At 44.8% G+C, this 21,110-nt stretch overlaps 1 protein-coding gene across 1 annotated transcript in view; it reads left to right on the top strand.

Moving 5' to 3' along the window:
• Positions 1–21,110, top strand: part of LOC144753418 (rap1 GTPase-GDP dissociation stimulator 1-like) — a 591,335-nt gene that overhangs the window by 470,083 nt on the left and 100,142 nt on the right. The window contains exon 7 of the mRNA XM_078641113.1: positions 17,733–17,876. Within this exon, the coding sequence (XP_078497239.1) occupies positions 17,733–17,876 (144 nt within the window). The remainder of the gene's footprint in view (positions 1–17,732; positions 17,877–21,110) is intronic.

Genomic DNA, 21,110 nt, shown 5'->3' with positions numbered 1-21,110 from the left:
TGTGTGGGTGAGAAGGCCCTGGTGCACAAGCATTATGAAAACCTAGTGACTGGTTATTGTGGTAATTCAATGTGGGTTGTTCCTCTCCATAGTTTTTTTTTACCTTTACCCAGGTTCGGTCTCAACCACCTGGGCTTTTCAGGAGTATTTGGCCAGGAGAGGCACAAACTCAGAAATTAAAACGTACCACAGTGGTAGAGGTTGGTCTTACTTATAATTAGGTATTTCTACTCAAACACACCCTTTTGGTCAAAATTAGGATAAAAAGAGACTGGGGAAAAACACCTAACCTAAACCATGAACTGCAAGTAACAAAAAGATCTCTGTGACAAAAGCAGTAACCCAATGAGCTATCCACATAAAATGCAGTCCTATTTTCTGCATGGTACATGTTCTTTGAAGCAGGCATATTACCTTTTCGTGCTACTTTGTGAGGAGTCAAAACTAGCACTAGCAAAAACTCAGATCTCTGTCTAGCAGGAACATTAATCACTAGAGTTATGTGGACATATTTTAATTGTTGTCTGAAATCTGCTGTCAAACAAGGAACTCTGTAGCAGGTGCTGCCAAACCCGTAATTTATTTCTAAATTCAGAGTCCCCTTAACTCAGCCGTGATTCTCCAGTTTAGCCATAGCATGCAAAGATCAAAGCAACATAGGTTCCCTCTTCTCAGTGGTCAGGGCAAGCCAGCCATCTGTCAACCACTTCTGAGCGCGCTGATTATTAGATATGAATTTCTGAATCCTGTTTCATGAAAGCACAGAATAGAAGCAACTATTGGGGAGCACCCATCAATGGGTTCACATAAACACTGAAAAACACAAGGGACAAGGATGAGTTTTGTTGAACACTGTAGTTAAGGAAACATTAATTCAAAGTCAAGTCAAAGGTAGCTTTATTCGATTTTACTATAAAATCATAAAAGCACATAAAAGTGAATACATCCAATAAAAGACTTACTTTAAGCGTTTAAAAAAGTACATACAAATAAACATAATTCATACTGGGATTCCTCTTAGGAGCAAATTTTAGAAACATCAATTCTACACACCATGTTCACAAAGGACGCTGCAGTGATGTAAAACACAGAGTCATTAATTTTCAAATAAATTAACAATTAAACCATGGTGGATCTACATCCGATTACAAATTTCAGGTACCTAGATACAGCAATAATAGTCGTTTCATCAGGTAAAGTGAGTAATTTAAGCAGTGCAGGTCTACATTGTCTCAAGTTCCAGAGCTTAAGAAGAGGTAATAGATATCTCTTCCGCCCCCACTCATAAAATCTACAGAACAAGACACAATGAATGGTAGATTGGGTGGAGGAATCATCACAGGGACATTTGGTTAATTGTGACGACCAATCGTTTGGATTAGGAAAAGTTAACATCCTGAAAAAGCTTCCGGTTCTCAGACGAGCTAAAAGCATTCTACTATAGCTTGTCTGATCAGGTGATAGGTAAAGCTGCAGGCCAGAGCTCTGCAGCAAAAGCTGGTGATAAATAACAGAAGCCTTTTTCCCCTCTAAACGCCAGCGTCGATCTTCCAAGAAGGCAAGGCAAGATTCCTTTAATGCTTTTCTGGAGATTAGAGACAATGATGAGGGTGAGTTATAAAATTCCAGGCGACCTATATTTATTAAAAATTCATGTACATAGGAAAGCCACTGAATCTGTTTAGACCCCTCAAGTTTAATACAGTCCGCAATAATCGCCCTGTTAAAAACAGTTTCTGTAGAATTCCAGATTTTGTGCCAAAGCAACACAGGGCTAATCTTAATTAGATCTGAAATACAGGGCAGAGCCAGTTCTTTGTGACAGACATAAGTGGAGGTGGACCGGGGGACAGCAAGCAGATAACACAGGAAACCATTTTCCTTTGTTTGGATTTCATGGCAGTCTGCAACCCCCCAAATACCAGCTCCATACACAGCCGTAGATACACATTTGGCCCTGTATATATCAAGCAAGATGCGTACTGGCCTGTCCCCTAGCTTATATGCAAACTGTTTTAAAACACCGATAGCCTGTGAAAAGGCTAAATTCCCGGTCATAATAGCTGATTTCCAGGTACCCCTTTTATTAAAAACAATCCCTAAAATATGAATAAGTATTGGTTAAGCCTATCTTTGACTTTTCTAAGTGTATGTTACAAGAAATTTTTGCCTTAGTCGAGGAGCACATAGTAAAGGTCTTCCCTATGTTAATCTTAAGGCCCCTATCTCCCATGTATGCCGAGAAGCGAGTTAAAGCCATCTGAAGACCTATTTGAGTTCTAACCATAATAACCGCATCGTCGGCATACAGTAAGATAGGCACACGTTCTCCATCAATTTGGGGGTAATCCACCTCCAATTTTTTAAATGGTATGCCACCCCATTGATGTACAAATTGAAGAGAAATTGAGTCAGGATACATCCCTGGCGAACACCTTTCCCAATTGGGAATTTGGAGGTACATTCGCCCGTTTTCTCATAACGGACTTTGGCCCCAGCTCCTCTATATAACTCTTTAAGAAAGTTAAGAATGTTAAAATCAATACCGAGGTCTACTAAGGTATCCCACATAACATCATGGTTCAGACAGTCAAATGCTGAGCTAAGGTCTACAAACGTCATAAATAAATTTCCCTTCTTTGCTGTTGTATATGTACCCATTAACAATGCCAAATTTAGGCCTTGTTCGACAGTGACAAGTCCTGGCCTGAAACCATACTGAAATTTAGAAAGGACGGCTTCCTCCTCAGCCCATGTCTGCAAACGATATAAAAGGATTCTACCGGCAACCTTCATCAAAGAATCGAGGAGGGAGATCGGCCTGTAGCATTTAGGGTCCTTACAATCCCCCTTTTTAAATATTGGCACTACAATAGCTTCCTGCCACGTAGTTGGAAAACCTTTGATGTTACAGCTGTTTAACACGTTGGTCAGGAGCGGTGCCCACAGGGAGACGTTATCCTTATAGATATCAATTGGAATACCGTCTGGTCCCGGGGCTTTGCTATTGATGCTTTCTGCTATTGCTAGTTCCACCTCTGCTAGAGAGAAGACTACATTGAGGGGAAATAGGTCTGATACATTAGGTTCTATGGTACTCGTCTGTCCCAAGCCTGAGCTCTTTAATCCAGGCCGAGCATCTTGATTATATAACTCGGTAAAATGTTTAACCCAGACATTCTCCTCTATAGCGATCTCTACCTGGTCAGAGTTCCTTTCAACAAAAAACGGGGTGTTAACCGCATTCCAAAATGCGGTATTATCTCTCAGAGCACTCGCCTTAATTAGGGCTCCCCATGCTGCCTGCTTCAGATCCTTCCTCCGTTTTTGCAAGTCAACCTTATAAGATGCCCTGGCCGCTCTAATATCTAGCACATTTCTAGGTACCTTTTTTAAAGTTGGATCAGGTAGGAATGTGCTTTTGTGCACTCATGGTTAAACCAACCCTCAGCTTTACTCTTCCCCCCTTTTCGTGATGAACCAGTCAATTTACTACTAATGTGAGCAGAGATCTTATAAAAAGCTGCAATAACCTTAGTAGGGTTGGGGTTCTCCTCAAGGCAGATCATAAAATCTTCTATCTGATCCTCTACTAAATTCTGTAAAAAATTAATCGGATTTACCTTGTTCCATTTGATTACATAACCATTGGTTCTAGCCAAGGAAATCCCATGAGAATATAAATTTTCGGCTACATTAGAAGCTTTCCTGCCACACCGCCCTATATCAAAGATTGAACTAATAGGGAAGTGGTCACTAAGCGCAATGTGCTCTGTATTAAATGAGAGGACACAACGATGGTAACTTGTAGAAACCAATGTATAATCGATAATAGACCGAGACCCCTGCCCGTTAAAGGTGGGTTGGAAATCAATCTGTGGATTGCATAATTCGTTTGCAAAACCGAAGTCCCAGTCATATAATAAATGGTTGAATAAGTTCCCAAGCACGGAGTGCTCAAAGTGTGTACAAGGATCACCCTTAAGATTCACCATACCACAAGTCTCCGTATCACTATGTGGGCATAAGTGGCAATTAAAATCCCCCGTCACTATGATATGTCGTTCTTTCTGTTCAGGTCCTAATCCCCTACGTAGGGCATCATTTAATTCATCTAAAGCCCTATGTTGGTCGACCTTTGGGATATTGTTGTACAAGTTCATCAAAATAATAGGGTGATTTTCTCCCGACTTTAGAGAGAGGACCTGGTAATAATGAGACCCCCCCATGGTTAAACAATTGGTGGTTAAATTAATTTTGTTGGATATAAAGGTACATAACCCCCCAGAACATCTGCCTCTATTATTGGGTTGTGCTGCTAAAAAGTGTGTGCGGTAACCCTCTAGATGTATCTCAGCCTTCTCCCAGCATTCCTGGAGGCAGATTACATCAAACTTATCTACAAATTCCAGAAATGTTGGGTCCTTTGTTTTATTTGAGAGACCCGCTACGTTCAATGATAGTAGACCCATCCTAACTCTTTGGGCATCTCGTGGTATCCCTGCATCTTGTGTAATAGGGGTTGGGATACGGCTTAGACTAGATGTGTGAGCCGCTCTATCATCATCATCCCCCACATTCTGAATAGGTATCTCGCTTCGAGTTGGGCTACTCGTTTTAGCCATCTCGGGATAGGTGTTCACTGGAGTACCTGGCCTGAAATTCCCATTTACTGTGGGGCATGAAGTGGTGGGGTTTACTACTAAGTCAGTATCCTTACCCTCAGGAGCCAGGGACAGTCAGTCTATCATTTCCAGACAACCAAATCTATTGGCAGTCTGAATACATCTCCAGGTGTCTCTAATGGCTGAATCTCTATTGAAATTAAAATTACCGCCCCAATCGCCCCCCAGTCTCGTCGACCTACTCTTCGCCAATTACCCTCATAATCATCATGATTGGGGCCAGGACGCCATCTAGGGGGTAGAAAAAAGAGAGGCGTTTGGTATCAATACCTTCAGTTCCGCCTTGCAAGTTCCAAGAGCAAATGTGATCAACCGTGTATGGATCCTCAAAGTTTACCACAATGCAATCACCCGGGGTTGTTTTCCTCTCCTTCCCTAACCAGTGTACCCTGCGCACCATTAAAATCTTGCTCGATCGGTTTAGCGGGAGCGGTCTGTTACTGTTTAACCAGTGTTGGACCTTGTTATTCAATGACCAGTTCGATTCCTCCGTGTGGTCAGCCAACTCTGGGAGCCCCGTCATAACCACCACGTAGGGGGTCGACTCAGGCGGTAAATTCACAATTGGTCTGCCTTCTCCTCCTCCCCTATTCCATTCTCTGGTAGGAGGTACAGACAGGGCCCCGCGTGGTTTTCCTTCCTGGCTGGGATGTATGCTAGGATTTTTGGTATTATCTCCCTTATTCTTCTCTGTATCTACGGGGGTCTTCGATTTTGCAGGCACCACTGGGGTAAGTATAATTTTAGCTGGAAGCCCCACGGGTTTATTATTTTTTAATTTTGTTGATTGGTTTAGTTTATTGGCCCCACTTTTGGGCGCTACTTTAGTTGATGCGTTTTTGGTGAGAGCACATAAGTCAGCGAACTGTTTTTCTATGTAGGACAATCTAACCTCTAGAGGGGAGAGATGAAGTTTAAGTAGCTCATCCATTTTAGTTAGAAGTAACCCATCGACTTCGTCATTGTCAGAATCTCCAACAAGAATGGCAGGGGCCTCAACAATTACTGAACTGGCATCCCCGTTTGTCGAATCCAGTTCTAGTTGGCCATAGCCCCATAATACTGGTTGGTCAGATTCCTCCCTATGATTATCGGATACTTCATGTGTTTCCCCAGCTTTTTTTGTGTTCTTCTTTTTGTCCTTTTTTTTCTTTGGTATGGCACCGTCCCTCCTTCCCCTGGATTGCCTAGTGCAGTTGTCGTCTATCGATAAATTCATAGTTAGTTCCGGGGTTTTTTCCAAAGCCAGGCTTAGTTGAGAATCGGTTAGGAGCTGGGATACTGATAGATCGACCTCTTTTGGAACACTGTGAACATCGGCATGGGCATGTACAAGGCCTATTTCCCTAGCCTTCTCAGGGGTTCTAGCAGCTGATATAAGACCCAAGGACGATCTTTTTGCCAAGGCAAGGTCTTGGGAAACTCTACGTTCCATAAGAGTTATCCCTTGATCGATGAACGAATTTGCCCTTATGATAAAACTATCTATTGGGCCTGTTAGCTTATCCCCCCCTGCTGCCGTTTTGCTCTGCGGGCCTCGAGTAGTCATAATAAAAACTGAACCCAATGCGTAAGCACTGAAACACGTCTAATATACAGATGAATAGATTAATATAGACAGATTCTATGAGATAACAAAATGAACTCACAAATCAGACAATCTCAGGGTGTAAAGGGGGGCCCAGTTCGGTCTCGAACGGGCACAAATGGGCCCACCCTTGGCCCGGGCTTTGCCCGGGCACGTCCCGCGTGCCCGGGGGAAATGTCTGTGATATAGAGGTAGGGGTGGGAGGGGGGCGGGAAGAGGACCAGCTGCGGCCAATCAGCGCCGCACTGCAGGCTGGTCCTCGCAGTCCCACCTTCAGCCAGTAGCAAGGTGTCCAGGAAGAAACAAGGTTCGGCGCTGCAACAGATGTCTCAGGTAAGGGCAGCACTCCCTTGATCTTGAAATGACGAGCGGCACCCGCGGAGCGGGAGCCGCGAGAAGTGGGTGGCCTTGCAGGAAAAGAGCACCGTCCTGGGTCAACAAACCGGGGTTATAGCAGCACTCCCTCGTAAAGTTACAGCACATGACAGCCAACAGGTATACTCGCCGCCCGCTTTTAGTTCGGCGGGGAGGGGGCGGGAAGAAGACCAGCTGCGGCCGATCAGCGCCGCACTGCAGGCTGGTCCTCGCAGTCCTGCCTTCAGCCAGTAGCAAGGTGTCTAGGAAGAAACAAGGTTCGGCGCTGCAACAGATGTCTCAGGTAAGGGCAGCACTCCCTTGATCTTGAAATGACGAGCGGCACCCGCGGAGTGGGAGCCGCGAGAAGTGGGTGGCCTTGCAGGAAAAGAGCACCGTCCTGGGTCAACAAACCGGGGTTATAGCAGCACTCCCTCGTAAAGTTACAGCAAATGACAGCCAACAGGTATACTCGCCGCCCGCTTTTAGTTCGGCGGGGAGGGGGCGGAAAGACGACCAGCTGCGGCCGATCAGCGCCGCACTGCAGGCTGGTCCTCGCAGTCCCGCCTTCAGCCAGTAGCAAGGTGTCCAGGAAGAAACAAGGTTCGGCGCTGCAACAGATGTCTCAGGTAAGGGCAGCACTCCCTTGATCTTGAAATGACGAGCGGCACCCGCGGAGCGGGAGCAGCTACAAGTGGGTGGCCTTGTATCAACAAACCGGGGTTATAGCAGCACTCCCTCGTAAAGTTACAGCAAATGACAGGAAACATTAATTGGATCCGGAAGGGTCTGCTTGATTATAACCACAATGAGAAGGGCAAAAGTGTACGGGATGCTGAAGTGTCTTCTAAAACCTCCTCCCGGCCAATCAAAACAGATATTTATGACTCAAGGAACCTGCTGTCAAGCTTCATGGTACTTGCAGGGTGGTAAAGCTGCACACAAAATGTACTTTACTGTGTAGTAAAACGACACCAGTAATGTGCAATTGCAAGTTAATCCCCTTCGAATGGGGAATTACAAAAACTCCAAGTTCTATGGGGTTTAATGCATGCTTTTACCACCTGTGCTGATGAGGTGAATTCTGCAAACTCTGTGTAGAGTGGGGTTGGAGAAAGTGGGAGGTGGGTGGGGAAGACAAGCTAACTTTTGGCTGAGATGAACATTGCCTGCTCACACTACAAGTACATAAATGGGAACAGAGTCCTGTCTGCTGCTGCAGCCAAAGCCTCATGATTTTACCAGACAAACTTACCGCCCCATTAAAGAGGACCCGTGTTCCAAAACCTGTGATAATAGGGTGTAGGAGCACCAGCCCACTCAGAATCACAGAGAGCGAAGTTTACCACCCACAAATCAGACAAACATACTGACCTATTCTTTACATATACAGTGAAGAATTCCACGTGCAATGAAATTAAGAAATCTGCAATCCAGTCTAATGAACATTCGCACTATCTTGTTTCACACATTGTGTAATTCATTTTGCTGCATGAAGGAGACTGACCCACATCAGGGACATAATTATAATTCAGTCTACAGTAATAGGGTGAAACTTTGGTTAAAGAGAAATATTAATTTAAACCTCTAACATAGCCTTGCACTGTCCTGTTGTTTTGAGAGGCATTACTACTATACAACAATTATTACCCATTTCAAAATTATGAAAATCTGACTAACCACTGGTCGTCATTTGAACCAATGACCTACTGGTATTACTCAAACTATGAATTGGGGGCCATTTTATAGACATTATGCATTGGTACACAGGTATAGAAAATTGGATTACTGGTTGAAGGGGGTGAAGCCCTACTCAAGCAGCAACCAAAATTATTGTCAGGGTGCAACACAAGTACACCCCAAATTAACCTGTGCCTAACCATTTGGTAGCTTGGCACAAAAATGTCAGGCTTAAATTAGAGACAACGTTGACAGTATTTATGCAGCACACAAACAGCAACAAAGTGAAAATACAGCACAAGAAAAATTCCACATCAAGTTAGAAAAATAGAGGAAAATGTAATCAATTATTTGACACCAAAAAGACAAAATCAGTAAAACCGGAGATATGGAATTTAAAGATTTAAATGGAAATACTTCTTAAAAGCAGGCAGGCAATAACTTTATTTCGACTCGTTGAACCATACAAGTACAGAAACAAATATTAAAACATATTCAGATGCAATCTATGCTGTTTGAATTAAAATCGGAACAAGCAAGCGAATAAATTGAATTTACAGTAATATACCTTTGGTGTTTGGCATGTACCTACTGTACAACCCTATCAAACCTCGGCAAAAAGTTTCGTTATGTGGACTAGAAAAGTCCATTGTGTCATTTGCAGAGACAGGGCTGATAAATTACCGAAGCCTTAGGATAGGTTATAACACTTGAGGTAGTCAGATTAAAATGCCTAATCATTTTTCCAGCAGTTTGTCATAAAACACGGTTAAAATACACAGTTGAACAAAATTATTGGGATTAAAGGTGCCTTCAGTTAGATGCATAGAATTTTAAAACAAGTCTTAAATCATGTCAAATTCTTTTACATCATGGTTCAGTACACTCTGGCCTCCACCAGTATTTAATGTGCTGTACAATTAGAGTGGACACAGAGCCTAGTGAAAGCAAGGGCATTGGTTGTTGGCTCAACTTTTGCCTAATCCTCCACATAATTAACAAATATTGTATACAGCAAAAACCAGGCTTTTGCTCAAATCTGATTTTAAAATATGAAAGTCCTCTGCAAATTTCCTGACTCCTAGATTCCGACAAACAGAGGCTAACCATTTTCTCCTTCCTTTCCAGTAGGCTGGACAGAAGAACAAAACATGCTCTTCTGATTCTTGTTATACCTACAGGAGGGGCATGCGAACCTGACTGTCTCTTGAGTCTCGGCCCATTTGGTGGTGAAGGATGCAAGCAGTAGTGTACTGTATCGAAACTGGAGATATAACTTCCTTGCTGCTGGGCGTTCAATTTCATCAAGAAACTGTTCTAGCTTAAATTCGTCCTTCCTCAAAAGACAGTAATCGGTCAATTTGCCAAATTTACAATTGAGACAATTTATACTGTCCATAGTTTCTCTTTAAAAATGATTTGTTTGTTGAGGCAGCTACCTACTGATTATCCCACAGGTTCCCACACCCCATCATACCCAGTGTCTCACTTACGTACTTGATCCAAGGTATGCTTTCTGACCCAGGGATGTCTAGGACTTCCTTTAACACTTCACGATAGGAATGGAGCTCAGGTTTAGCCTAAATATGTCTTCAATAAAAGATTGGTCTCCCTTAAGCCCTATCTGAATTGTGCTTGAGTCCCATATCTAACCTTAGAGGAAGCAAAGGGGTGTTCATTGGTAAACCTGTCAGCCTTTGTAGAAATCGATTTTCCACTATTACCATTTTGATCATATCCTTAGAGCCCCAAAGCTCCACCCCATATAAGGCTATTCCAAGGGCCTGCTGTTTGTTTATTTGAATTACTGTCAAGATTGGGTGAAAGCGAGATTCTCGTTGTGCTTTGGACAACCCCCGGTGATTTGATCTAGTTTAAGCCTACAACTTTCGATATGGCACCGCCAATATAGCTGCCCTATGAGGGCCAGTCCCAGGAATTCAAAGGTATGCACACGTTCCATGGGGGACCATTTGAGCTTAGGGTTTGATCTCGAGAGCGGCCGGGACTTAAAACTGTGTATTTGGTTTTTGCTACGTTTATTCCCAAGCCCCTTTGCCTTCAGAAGTTCTCAAAACAGTCAGAGATTTTTTTAAGCTCCGTTATTGATTTAGACAGTAGCAATATATCGTCGGCAAACATTAGGGCAGGAAAAACCTAATGCCTCGAAGATGTGGTACAAAAGGGGATGGTGATGGACGGAGCATCTGAACCAATGAAACACTCACACCCAGTCAGCAGATCTGGGTTTAATCCATCACCGTTCTTTAGCCCACTGTGCCACCCCAGTTTAGACATGGCCATATGCAAATCAGTCTGACCCTGTGCCTCATGGGAACAGTCCAGCCTGAACTGCCAAGCCATGCCTTTCCTGGACCGGAAACAAGCTTCCGAGGACCGGTTTCTGGCATTTCAGTCGTCTTCAGCCCGACTTGCTTGAATCCAGTGGCAAAGTGAGCAAGGGACTCACGTCTGAGCATACACTGTCATTTCATGGCGAACAAAGTGGTACAAAAGGGGGTGGTGATGGACGGAGCATCTGAACCAACCAAACACTCACACCCAGTCAACAGATCTGGGTTTAATCCATCACCGTTCTTTAGCTCACTCTGCCACCCCAGTTCAGACATGGCCATATGCAGTCTGACCCTGTGCCTCATGGCAACAGTCCAGCCCGAATGGTTGAGATATGTGATAAGGTCATTGACATAAACAGGGTAGGGGCAAAAACACAACCCTGTTTTACCCCTCTGGTTACACAGAATGTTTCTGTCAGCTCACCCAGTTGGCCACAACAGACCAGGGCATAGTTATCTTCATAGAGATTTATTAGGATAGCTAAGAGCTTATTGGGTGCACCCATTTCAGCCAGAACCTGCCAGAATGTGGACCTAGGGACCAGGTTGAATGCAGAACGCAAGTCAACAAAAAACACATAGTGCCGACCACCTCTCAAACCCACAGTTTTACAGAATATAGGTTGGAGTCGAAAGACCTGGTTCACAGTACTAGTTCACTCCAGGAAACCCGCCTGTAATGGAGTTAGAATCATCCATTTTTGTAACTTTCAAGTATTATTCTACTGAACAGCTTGTGTGAGGTGTCTATTAAGAAGATCGGCCTATAGTTGGACGGCTGCGAGGGGGAGACCTTTCTAATGGATTGGTATAATCTCTGCCCCTGCCCAAGTTGAGGGAATTGGTGCACCTAACAAGATGGCATTAAAGAGTAAAGTGAAATATGGGCTCCAAACGGTGTTCTCACTTAGGAACAGATCACCCATGATCTTCTCCATCCCAGGGGCTTTGTGTGGAATGAGCTTACTAATTGCACTGCTTACTTCCAGAATTGTGATAGATGGGATTCCTTCTCTGATATTCTCTTTGTCCCCATCTACTAATACGTTGTGCCACAAGAAATGCAGGGTATCAATATCCATTCCCTTTTCAGAGTAAAGGCTGGAAAAGTGATCAACCCAGTCTGCTGCAGCAATATTGGTCTCGATTGGACAATAGCCTTCTTGCCTCCCTGTTGACACTAAGTTCCAAAAGGTACTCTGATCGCCCTTTCTTGCTACATCCAGTAGGCCTTCCCACGTCCCTTCTTCCCAAACCCTTTTGGAAACTTTAACAATCTTCTTATAGGCCTCCCTTCGTGCTTTTATCTCTCCCCCATCTTGCTGTTTGATGGCGATTAGGAGGGAGGATCTAGCTTCCAAGCGCATGCATATCAATAAACTGGGCCCAGTCTGCATAAAACACAAATTGTGGTTATTTGGTCACATCAGATCACGGCAAAGTCACAAGTTCAAGCCAACCGAGATGGAGCCAGGGCCGGATACAGGGACCAAGATAGGCCAGCTGAACAAAGTGCCTTAAATACAGGTTGCAGAGCATTGATAGGTCCTACATCGAGGATGCATCACGCGATGGCGTTCCCAAGGAGCAGTGGGGCCTTGATGCGAGGTCCTTAGTCGAGGATGTGTCGCGAAGCTGCGGTTCCGAGGAGCTGGGATGCACTGCTTTGGTTCTTCTAGGACCACAGCTGGGCTGGCAGAGCACCTTCAGGCTCACTTCCAAGGGTCCAGAACACCTAAGGGGTTAAGACTCCGGGCAGGCAGAGCCTAGATGCAGGGTTCATGGTGGTTGGAGCCTTTTCTGTCACTGAGGCTCTGGTCAGAAGGCAAGCTAACTAGCCCTTGGAGTCTCTCAAGTGGTCCTAGGTTCAAGATACAGATTGAGTCCATCTCACTAAGGCAGCAGGGCAACAGAGTAGCAGTCCTTCTAGAAGCAGAGCAGCACAGCAGGTGCCACCCATTGTTTTGAACTAATGAAGATGTTTTTCTTATACATTGAGAATCAAGATGTTTTGTATGTTTAATATATGTGTGTTTTTGATTTGATTATTTTTTTATTTTTGTACCCCTACTTTAATTTTTTTAAATATAAAATTTATTTCTGGTTTTGATACACCTTGCTGTTAAAATAGTTTTTTCTTAAGAAGTTTTTTTTAATTCTTTTTAGTTTTTTCAATGGTTGTCATTAGAAGTCACCCAAACCAAGAAAGAGTTAGTTTGAACAATAATTGTTAAATGAATCCCTTGTAGGCACCTTTACCTTCTAGCTTTCTAAAAGTGGCATTTTCAGAATTGTGACTTAGATTCCTACTTTACCTTTTTTAAATTACAATTCTTTAGACACCAAACTCGACCGTCCTACCTACTCTCAATTGAAAGTTCTAACTTATTAAATGTACTAAGGTAACCCAATGTTGTCTCATGGGAGAGGTAAGCCTTTCAGAAGTAAAAAACAAATGTAAATGTTTTTCACTACCGGGACATGTAACAGTTAAACGTATATGTTCAACTTTTAAACACTCTGCACCCTGCACCCTGCCCTGTGGGTTGTTAAGTGCCTATTCTAGTGGTGACATGAATTTAAAAGGAAGGTTTAGCCCTCTAAGAAAGTTTATTTTGCCAGGTCGAAGTGGCAGTTTACAACTACACACAAAGGCTGCAATGGCAGACCTGAGACATATTAAAAAGGGCTACTTAAGTGGGAGGCACAATCAATGCCTGTAAGTATAATGCTTAGCATTATACTTACAGGCCCTGGTTACAGATAATACCACTTTACTCTGGACTTATAAGTAAATTAAATGTGCTAACTGGGTGGAAGCCAATGTTGCCATGTGTTAGGAAGAGAGCACACGTACTTAAGACTTGGTTAGCAGTGGTAAAGTTCGCAGGGTCCTAAAGTCAGCAAAAAATAGGAGGATTGAAGGCAAAAAGTTGTGGGAATACCGCACCAGAGATGCCAGGTCTAACATGTGACACCCCCCTAGTTGAAAGCAAAGAGAACTACTCACCCTCATGGGAGTTCTCATGACTAAGATGGAAGAACCTAAAGAGACTATCAGCATTGGCGTAATCAGCTCAAGGGCGAAGCTCCACCGTAAAGTCCATTCCCTGTAGGGAGCTGGACAAACTCAACAGTTTGGGATTCTCACCTCTCATCTGCATTAGCCATCTGAGGGTTCTGTGCTCTGTCTGAACTTGGAATTGAGCCCCAAACAGGTATTGTCTTAACTTCTTTAGTGCCCAGACCACTATAAATGCTTTCAGTTCTATCGCACTACACCTCTGTTCCTTGGGAAGAAACCTCCTGCAGATGAAAGCTACTGGTTGATCTAGGCCCTGTTCATTTAGCAGTGACACCACAGCCCCTATGCCTTGATCGGAGGCATCTGTCTGCACGATGAAATTTTGGGAGACATCAGGGCCCTTGAGCATGGGTGCAGTGCACATGGCCTTCTTCTGGGTATCAAAATCGTTCCAGCAAGCCTCCATCCAGATCACCTGCTTGGGCTGCATCTTAAAAGACAGATCTGTCAAGGGATCAAAAATTGTGCCATAACGATTGACAAATCTCCTGGAATGCCGGTTATGCCCAGGAAGGCCTTCACCTATGTCTGGGTCTTGCGAGGATCGCAAGCCAGAATGCTTTGAATCTTGGCCTAGAGAGGCTGTACCTTGCCCCCTCCAAACTTGAAACCCAGGTAGAACACGGAACTCTGCCTTATCTGGCACTTACTAGCCTTGGTAGTCAGTCATGCCTTTTGCAGAGCCTGAAGCACTTCCCTGAGGTGGCATAGGTGTGCCCCGCAGCTGGAATGGAAGACTGCAATGTCATCTATGTAGGCAGCACTGAAGTTCTTCAACCCTGCCAAGACCTAATTGACCAACCTACAGAGGGTGTCAGGGGCATTCTTCAACCCAAACAGCATCACGCAAAACTGGAAGTGGGCCTCTGGTGTATAAAACGCAGACCTCTCTTTGGCCAAGGTGGTCAGCCAGTACCAAGACATCAGATCAATGAGCTCATTGGCTCGGTGATGGGATGATGTCTTAGTAACTACATGGATCCCGTTGAAATCCACGCAGAAACAGAGTTCGGGTTGGTACCGGGAGGGGCAATATTGGGGACCAGCATCACTGACCTGGACCAAGGGCTGCTTGAGAGCTCAATTACCCCCAGTTTTAGCATTTTGGAGACTTCCACCTTTATGCTGCCTCTCATCTTATGAGATAACCTGTAGATCTTATTCGTTAAAGGCATACTGTCACCAGCGTTAATATCATGGGTAACCATGTTGTGAACCCTGGGGTGAGGGAGGAGAGAGGCAAACTTCCCCAACACTTGGTAACAGTCCCTCTATATCTCTAGGGTAGGGTAGGGGAGGGGTTGATACCCTCCACTGACCCATCCTGCTCCTTTTAAAAAAGGATGTCAGGGGGAGGTTCCCTCTCCTCCTCCATTCCATCATGCGTGACCAGGACCATGATAACCGCGGACCTCTCAAGGTGAGGTTTGAAGCAATTGCTGTGCAGGACCCACAAGGGGCTCCTGGGGGTCTTGAAGTTCACCAGGTAGGTGACCTCCCTCTTGTGCTCTTTCATCTCATAGGTCCTAGACTATTGGTCTTGCAGAACTTGGAACTCTACAGGCTCCATCACCCATAGTTTTTGGCCAGGCTGAAACTCATCCAGAGTGGCCTTCTTGCTACCAGAGCTTCATAATCTCCTGGCTAGCTTTCAGATTCTCCTTCATCTTCTTCCAGAAGCACTTCATCTGGGTGTGGAGGGCCCAAGATGAGAGGCCGTCTGACAGGATGACCGTGCAGAAGTTCAAAGGGGGTGATCCAAGCACCTTTTGCAGTACCTCCCTGTAAGCAAATAAAAGGCAAGGCAAGAAGACCTTCAACTTCTGCCTTGAGGTTTCTGACAGACCCATGATCATGCCTTTGAGGCTCTTATTAAGCCGTTCGACAAGTTCTTTGGTCTGCAGATGATGGGGTGTGGAGAACCTGAAGGTTACCCCACATTTGCTCACATGGACTTAATGTATGCTGACATGAAGTTGGTATCTCGGACCGATACTATCTCCTTGGGTAGCCCACTCAGGTAATGATCCCCATCAGTGCCCTGTCTATGGCAGGGGTAGACACTGTCCTCAGAGGTGTAGCCTCTGGGTACTGGGTGACAAGCTCCACTAAGATCAGGATGAACCTGGTGCCTAGGGCTGTCTTGGGGCCCAGAGGCTCAACAATGGTGATGCCCACACTTTCAAAGGCTCAGCCTCATCCCTGATTGGGGTACTTTCTGGAGTGGATTTCCCACACCACTTGCGCTTCCGCTTTTTGACAAGTACATGGGCCATTATTCCAGGCTCCAGGTCCTCCTGATTACCCTCTCTGGCGCCCATGGAAAGTGTGTTCAGGAACACCCACTCAGGCAACCCCAACATCTCCAGGTGGAACCAGAGCTTCACCTCTTACCAGATGATGTGCTCCATGTCATTATACAACAGACAGTCCATATACATTGATGGACTCACAACTATCCTCAAGGAACCGGTTCAAAGAGAGCCAGGGTCACTGGCTAGTGACTCTTATGGTTGTAAGCTAATATAACCTGGAGGAATACATTTGGGATTACTTGCTTTGAGGACACCAGATGAAACGTGACTGTTGTCATGCTGGCTCCCGTTTCCCTCAGAGCCTCCACCCGCTATCCATTGATGGTGAGCTAATGCCTGTACTTCTTAGTGTTAGGCATGTGGGCCCTTGGCACCATCTTTCCATCACCCAGGGACAAAGGGTAACCTCTGCACCCCCCCCCATTCTAATTGGGGCAATCTCCTCCCCAAGCATTACACTTCAGCCCTGGTGTCTGCCAACAATAAGGGGGGGGGATTGTGCCTCTTTGGACACTTGGCATCACCCTTGAAGTACTCGGCCCGGTGATACTCATATCACTTGGCGGTGAACTTCCCTGAGGACTTATGATCAGGGAATGTGTTCTTGATATTGAGTTTGGCCATCTGCAGCCTGAACTCTTTTGCATCCTTCCTCTCTGCCAGCTCCTCAGAACATACTGCTTTCTTCTCTGGGAGGGAGTTCCAATTCAGCAAACAAGTCATTCCCCTCACCTGTGGGCTGCACTCCAGAACCTGCACCCAGATCCTCCTTTTGCTCCACCACATCATCATCCTAGTCCTGGTCCAATGCTGCTTCAAGTGATTGATGAACTTCCGCATCAGGCCTTCAGAGCCTTCTGGAGCTCCGACATCCTGTTGTTTCTAATGGCTGAAAGTCCCCTCTCTTTGCAGAACTCTTTGAGCTCAGCCACAGTGTAGTTATCCAGGTTGGTCAGCTCAAACTCCATCCTTGCAGGTGTAGCCACAGGCACTGTTCACTGAGCTGGCTGTATGGCAACTTCCAAGAACTCATCAGAACGCTCAAAACCCTAAATCGTTTTTTGGGAGTTGCACTGATTTTTCCACATCAGACTGATTCCAAAAAAGAGAGAGAACGACAGGGAGAAACAAGGAGGAAAAAAAGATAGAGGAATTGGGAGAAAGGGAGAAATCAGGGATAAAAAAGAACCTGTAGAGTGAACTAAAGATATAGGATGTGTAGGGTGGTGTATGAAAAAGGCATGAGGTGGAATCAAGATTAGGCAACCATGGTATGCAGGAAACCTGGCATTGGGCAGTGTTGGTGGTGAGCTCCTAAGAAATTATTTGTAAGTACGTATCATATGTGAGGGGAGGGGAGGCTAAAGCTCTACATACAAGTCCTGTGACGGGGTCCCACAGAGTACATAACCATATTGTGTTTTTTTGTACTTCACTTCCTTAAAGCACTTTCAATTTGGTAATATTGTCTCAAAACATGAATGGACTAATAGTCTGTTGTAGATCTATTCACATAGAAATCTCTTCTAACTGTTAATCTTTAGACTTCTATCAGGCAATTTGGAAAAGTAACAGTGAGATTTTTCTATGGCAATCTCCATCTATAATGTTTAGGCGATTCCCATTGGCTGTAATTACATGGCTTGTAAATATTTTGGAACTCTCTAGATGCACTAAAGCTTCAGCTAGTTGAAGAAGGAGTGCAGGAGAACCTCTGTGAGATCCTAACCCGACTGCAGGACAGCACACAGACACGCGATATGTGCAGCATGAAGGCCTCTTCTGATCTTATGGTATCACTGCTTCTCGGAGGTAAGGGCTGTTAAGGTCATGAGACATTTAAATTATTATGGCTTTGTTCAACGCTTTGTGGCAATATCTTTCCTCATGCCTTTATTTTTTGCACTCCCTGAAGCCTCTACTTACCAGCATGTTCATCAAGACCAGGACTTCATGGGTATGAAGGGGCATATTTACAAGCCCCTTGCGCCACTGGTGCTTCACTTTCTGTGCTGCCCCATATTTACAAGGCCATGTAAAGCCACCATGCGTGGTTTTTCATGGCCTTGTAAATACAGCCCCGTATCACACATCACTTTACATGAAAGGGGTGTGCCGTGGGTGTTGCTGGGGGTGTTCCCATGTAACACCCAGTGATTCTGACGCATTTCTAGATTTACAAGAAATTGTAAACCTTGAAATGCGTCAGAATGCTAAGTCTCCCCAGGGGACGCGTAGGGAGGTGCTACAAGGAGAAATGTTTTCATTTCTTCTCCTTTTTCCCTCTTTCTGTGCGTGCTGTATTCTGCAGCACACAAAGAAAGAGGAAAACACCTCTTGTGGTTGTTTTTGTACCAGAAGGTGTCCCTTCCTGCACAAAAACAATCATCCCCTCAACACAGGCACCCTTGCACCATGGTGCAAGGGTGCCTGTGTCGGCGCAAGGCAGCCAATTGTGCGCCAGCGCAGGGCGAGACAAAGGGATCCGTCATATCGTTGTAGATCTGAAGCATCCCTTTGCTTCCAAAGTAACGCAGCACAGCGAAATGGCTTGCGGCATCGCACTGCATTACTTTGTTGTAGATTAGGCTCGTAATTTCTGCAGCAAAGCTCAGAAACACTCATAGTAGCCTTCCAGAACCGATGGTCTACACCTTAGTTACACTTTGGGAGCTTTGTTTCTGGTTCTTTCTGAAAGATAATAGGGGAAAACGATGCATAAACCTGTGGAGGAGAGAAGGCAGATTCGTTTTTGTGCAGTGGGTGCTGATAAATTAGAACCAGAGCATGGTTTATAGTTCTCTGATAAAGATTAGGTAAGCATGGAAGACCTACTGTCCTAAATGTGGGATTTTGCAAGTCAAAGTTGGAAGCAGGTTAGATCTCTCTGTTATAGATGAATGTTTTGGATGTGCTGAGCCCTGAGACAGGGATCACTCTCCTGGAGAACGCCCCAGATAAGAACATAAGTGGTGGCTAGGTTAGGTGAGTCTTAGAAGTGAGATGTCCACACAGAGCTGTCAAACATGCAGGGCTGTGGTGTCTATTTGCCTCCAGACCTACACTGTTTGAAGACCCAGACTAATGTCACAAACTGTATTTACCTAAAAAAACAGCAGGTCTGACCTGTTCCTTTGGTATGAAGCTAACACTGCAGTACCAATAGAAGACACCAAAAGTTGTGTTTTCCCTTTCCCCACATATGGGGGCATATTATCAAGGACCGGTGTTAAAATTATCGCTGTTTTATCGGCAGGAAAACGGCGATAATGGGCTTGATAATACACCCTTGTTAATTCCCATAGAAGCCCATGTTAACACAAGAACATGGGCTTCTATGGGAATTAACAAGGGCGTATTATCAAGCCCATTATCGCCGTTTTATCGGCAGTTTCCTGCCAATAAAACGGCGATAATTTTAACACCGGTCCTTGATAATATGCCCCATGGTTTCTTAATTACGAGTCGCTCATAAGACCTGAAACTAAACAGGGGCCGTCAAAACCTATGGACCCTGGCTCCACAAAAGCTACCTGGGTCATAATAGTGCAGTCAAAATACCAGAAACAATGTCGAATGCACGGTATCAACAACCACCACGTCATTAAGGCAAGCCGGTATGCGGAATTAGGAATAGTCATTTTGGACTTTCCTATGTAGGCTAAATGCTTCTTTGATGATTTAGCGGTAGTCGATATTGCGGGGGTGATATTTGTACAGGCCAATATTATTAATCTACATATGCTGACATAAATCATTTCTGAAGTCTCATAATGCATTCTGCTGCTGAGCCATGGGGAGACAAAGCACAGATCTCTAGGCAGGAAGGCGCAGTCCTGGCACACAGTCTGGCCTCTGGTTAGTGAGGGCAGATGGTTAAGTGATCACCAGACTGGAAAGGGAGCATTCATGGTCTATTATGGTTCATGTAATATGTATTTTTGGCTCGTGATCCACATAAGAGCAGTAGTTGGCTGGGGTCATTACAGTTTGGTGGACGAATTTATGTGTAGTTGAGTGTAGTGAGTGTAGGTTGAGTTGTGAAGTGAACATGTTACTTCAGTAAAAGGTGTCCTAAAGCAACTCAACTTATGGAGCATGAATCTCTATGCATAAAGAGAATACAAAGGTATTCAGTATTTCAGCACCTTACTCATCATATGCTTGTGGTGTTGCTGTTTTGATAAGGCAGGGTGCCCCAGACTCTCCACTTCATACATTAGCAGACCCGGAAGAGCGCTACATTCAGCATGTGCGTATACATACACTACTCACGGCAAATGTATGCACCCATGGGCCAAACACGAACTGTGCTTCTTTTTTGAGGATGTGTGGCATGGGAGGTGGAGCCTTAGCATGGGATCTATTGTTTGGTGGTGAGGACTTCTATGTGATACTTGACCCCACCGCAGACAGATCTAGTGACAGCAGGAGACCGCACTTTAAAGAGACAAGGCATGTGAGAAATCCTCAAGCGAATGAGGGAACTTGTGTGTGGGGCATCCACAACTCGTGGTCCAGACTGGACTACTCGTTGCTGTTAGATAACCTAAGTGCTTGGGCGACCCAAGCCAACTACCTTCCCCTGCAGAACCCTCTCAGATCCATGGACACAGTTGCGACTCTTATGACCCCTGGCACTGCCTTTGCGACTCCTGGACTCAGGGATCGTAAAATTAGTGTGTGTCATGAACTCAGTGGCAGATTGTCCTTATGGACGTCGGCTGGGGCTCCATTCTTTATTTTCTCTCAATTTTCTATTACACTAATAGTGAATAATGTTTCGTAATTCATTATTAGTGTAATAAACATGGAGTACGATTAGCTGGACTATGACCTTCCCTTGCTGCTGGGGTAAATAGAAAAACATGCTTTTAAATGTATTTTGTATGCTTGCTTGCTGGTGAGTGTGTGTTTACATGTGTGTTTGCATGAGAGAGTGTGTGTAATGAGAATGTGTGTGTATGTGTAAGCATGCATGATGTGTGAGTGAAAATGAACATCAAAGGTCGAATGATGTCACTTTTCAAAATGCCCATTCACAAG

Source organism: Lissotriton helveticus, chromosome 5_1, assembly GCF_964261635.1.
Source record: "Lissotriton helveticus chromosome 5_1, aLisHel1.1, whole genome shotgun sequence".
Classification (NCBI taxonomy): Eukaryota; Metazoa; Chordata; class Amphibia; order Caudata; family Salamandridae; genus Lissotriton; species Lissotriton helveticus.
The sequence above is the reverse complement of the archived record's forward strand: the minus strand, read 5'-3'. Positions and strand labels throughout refer to the sequence as shown.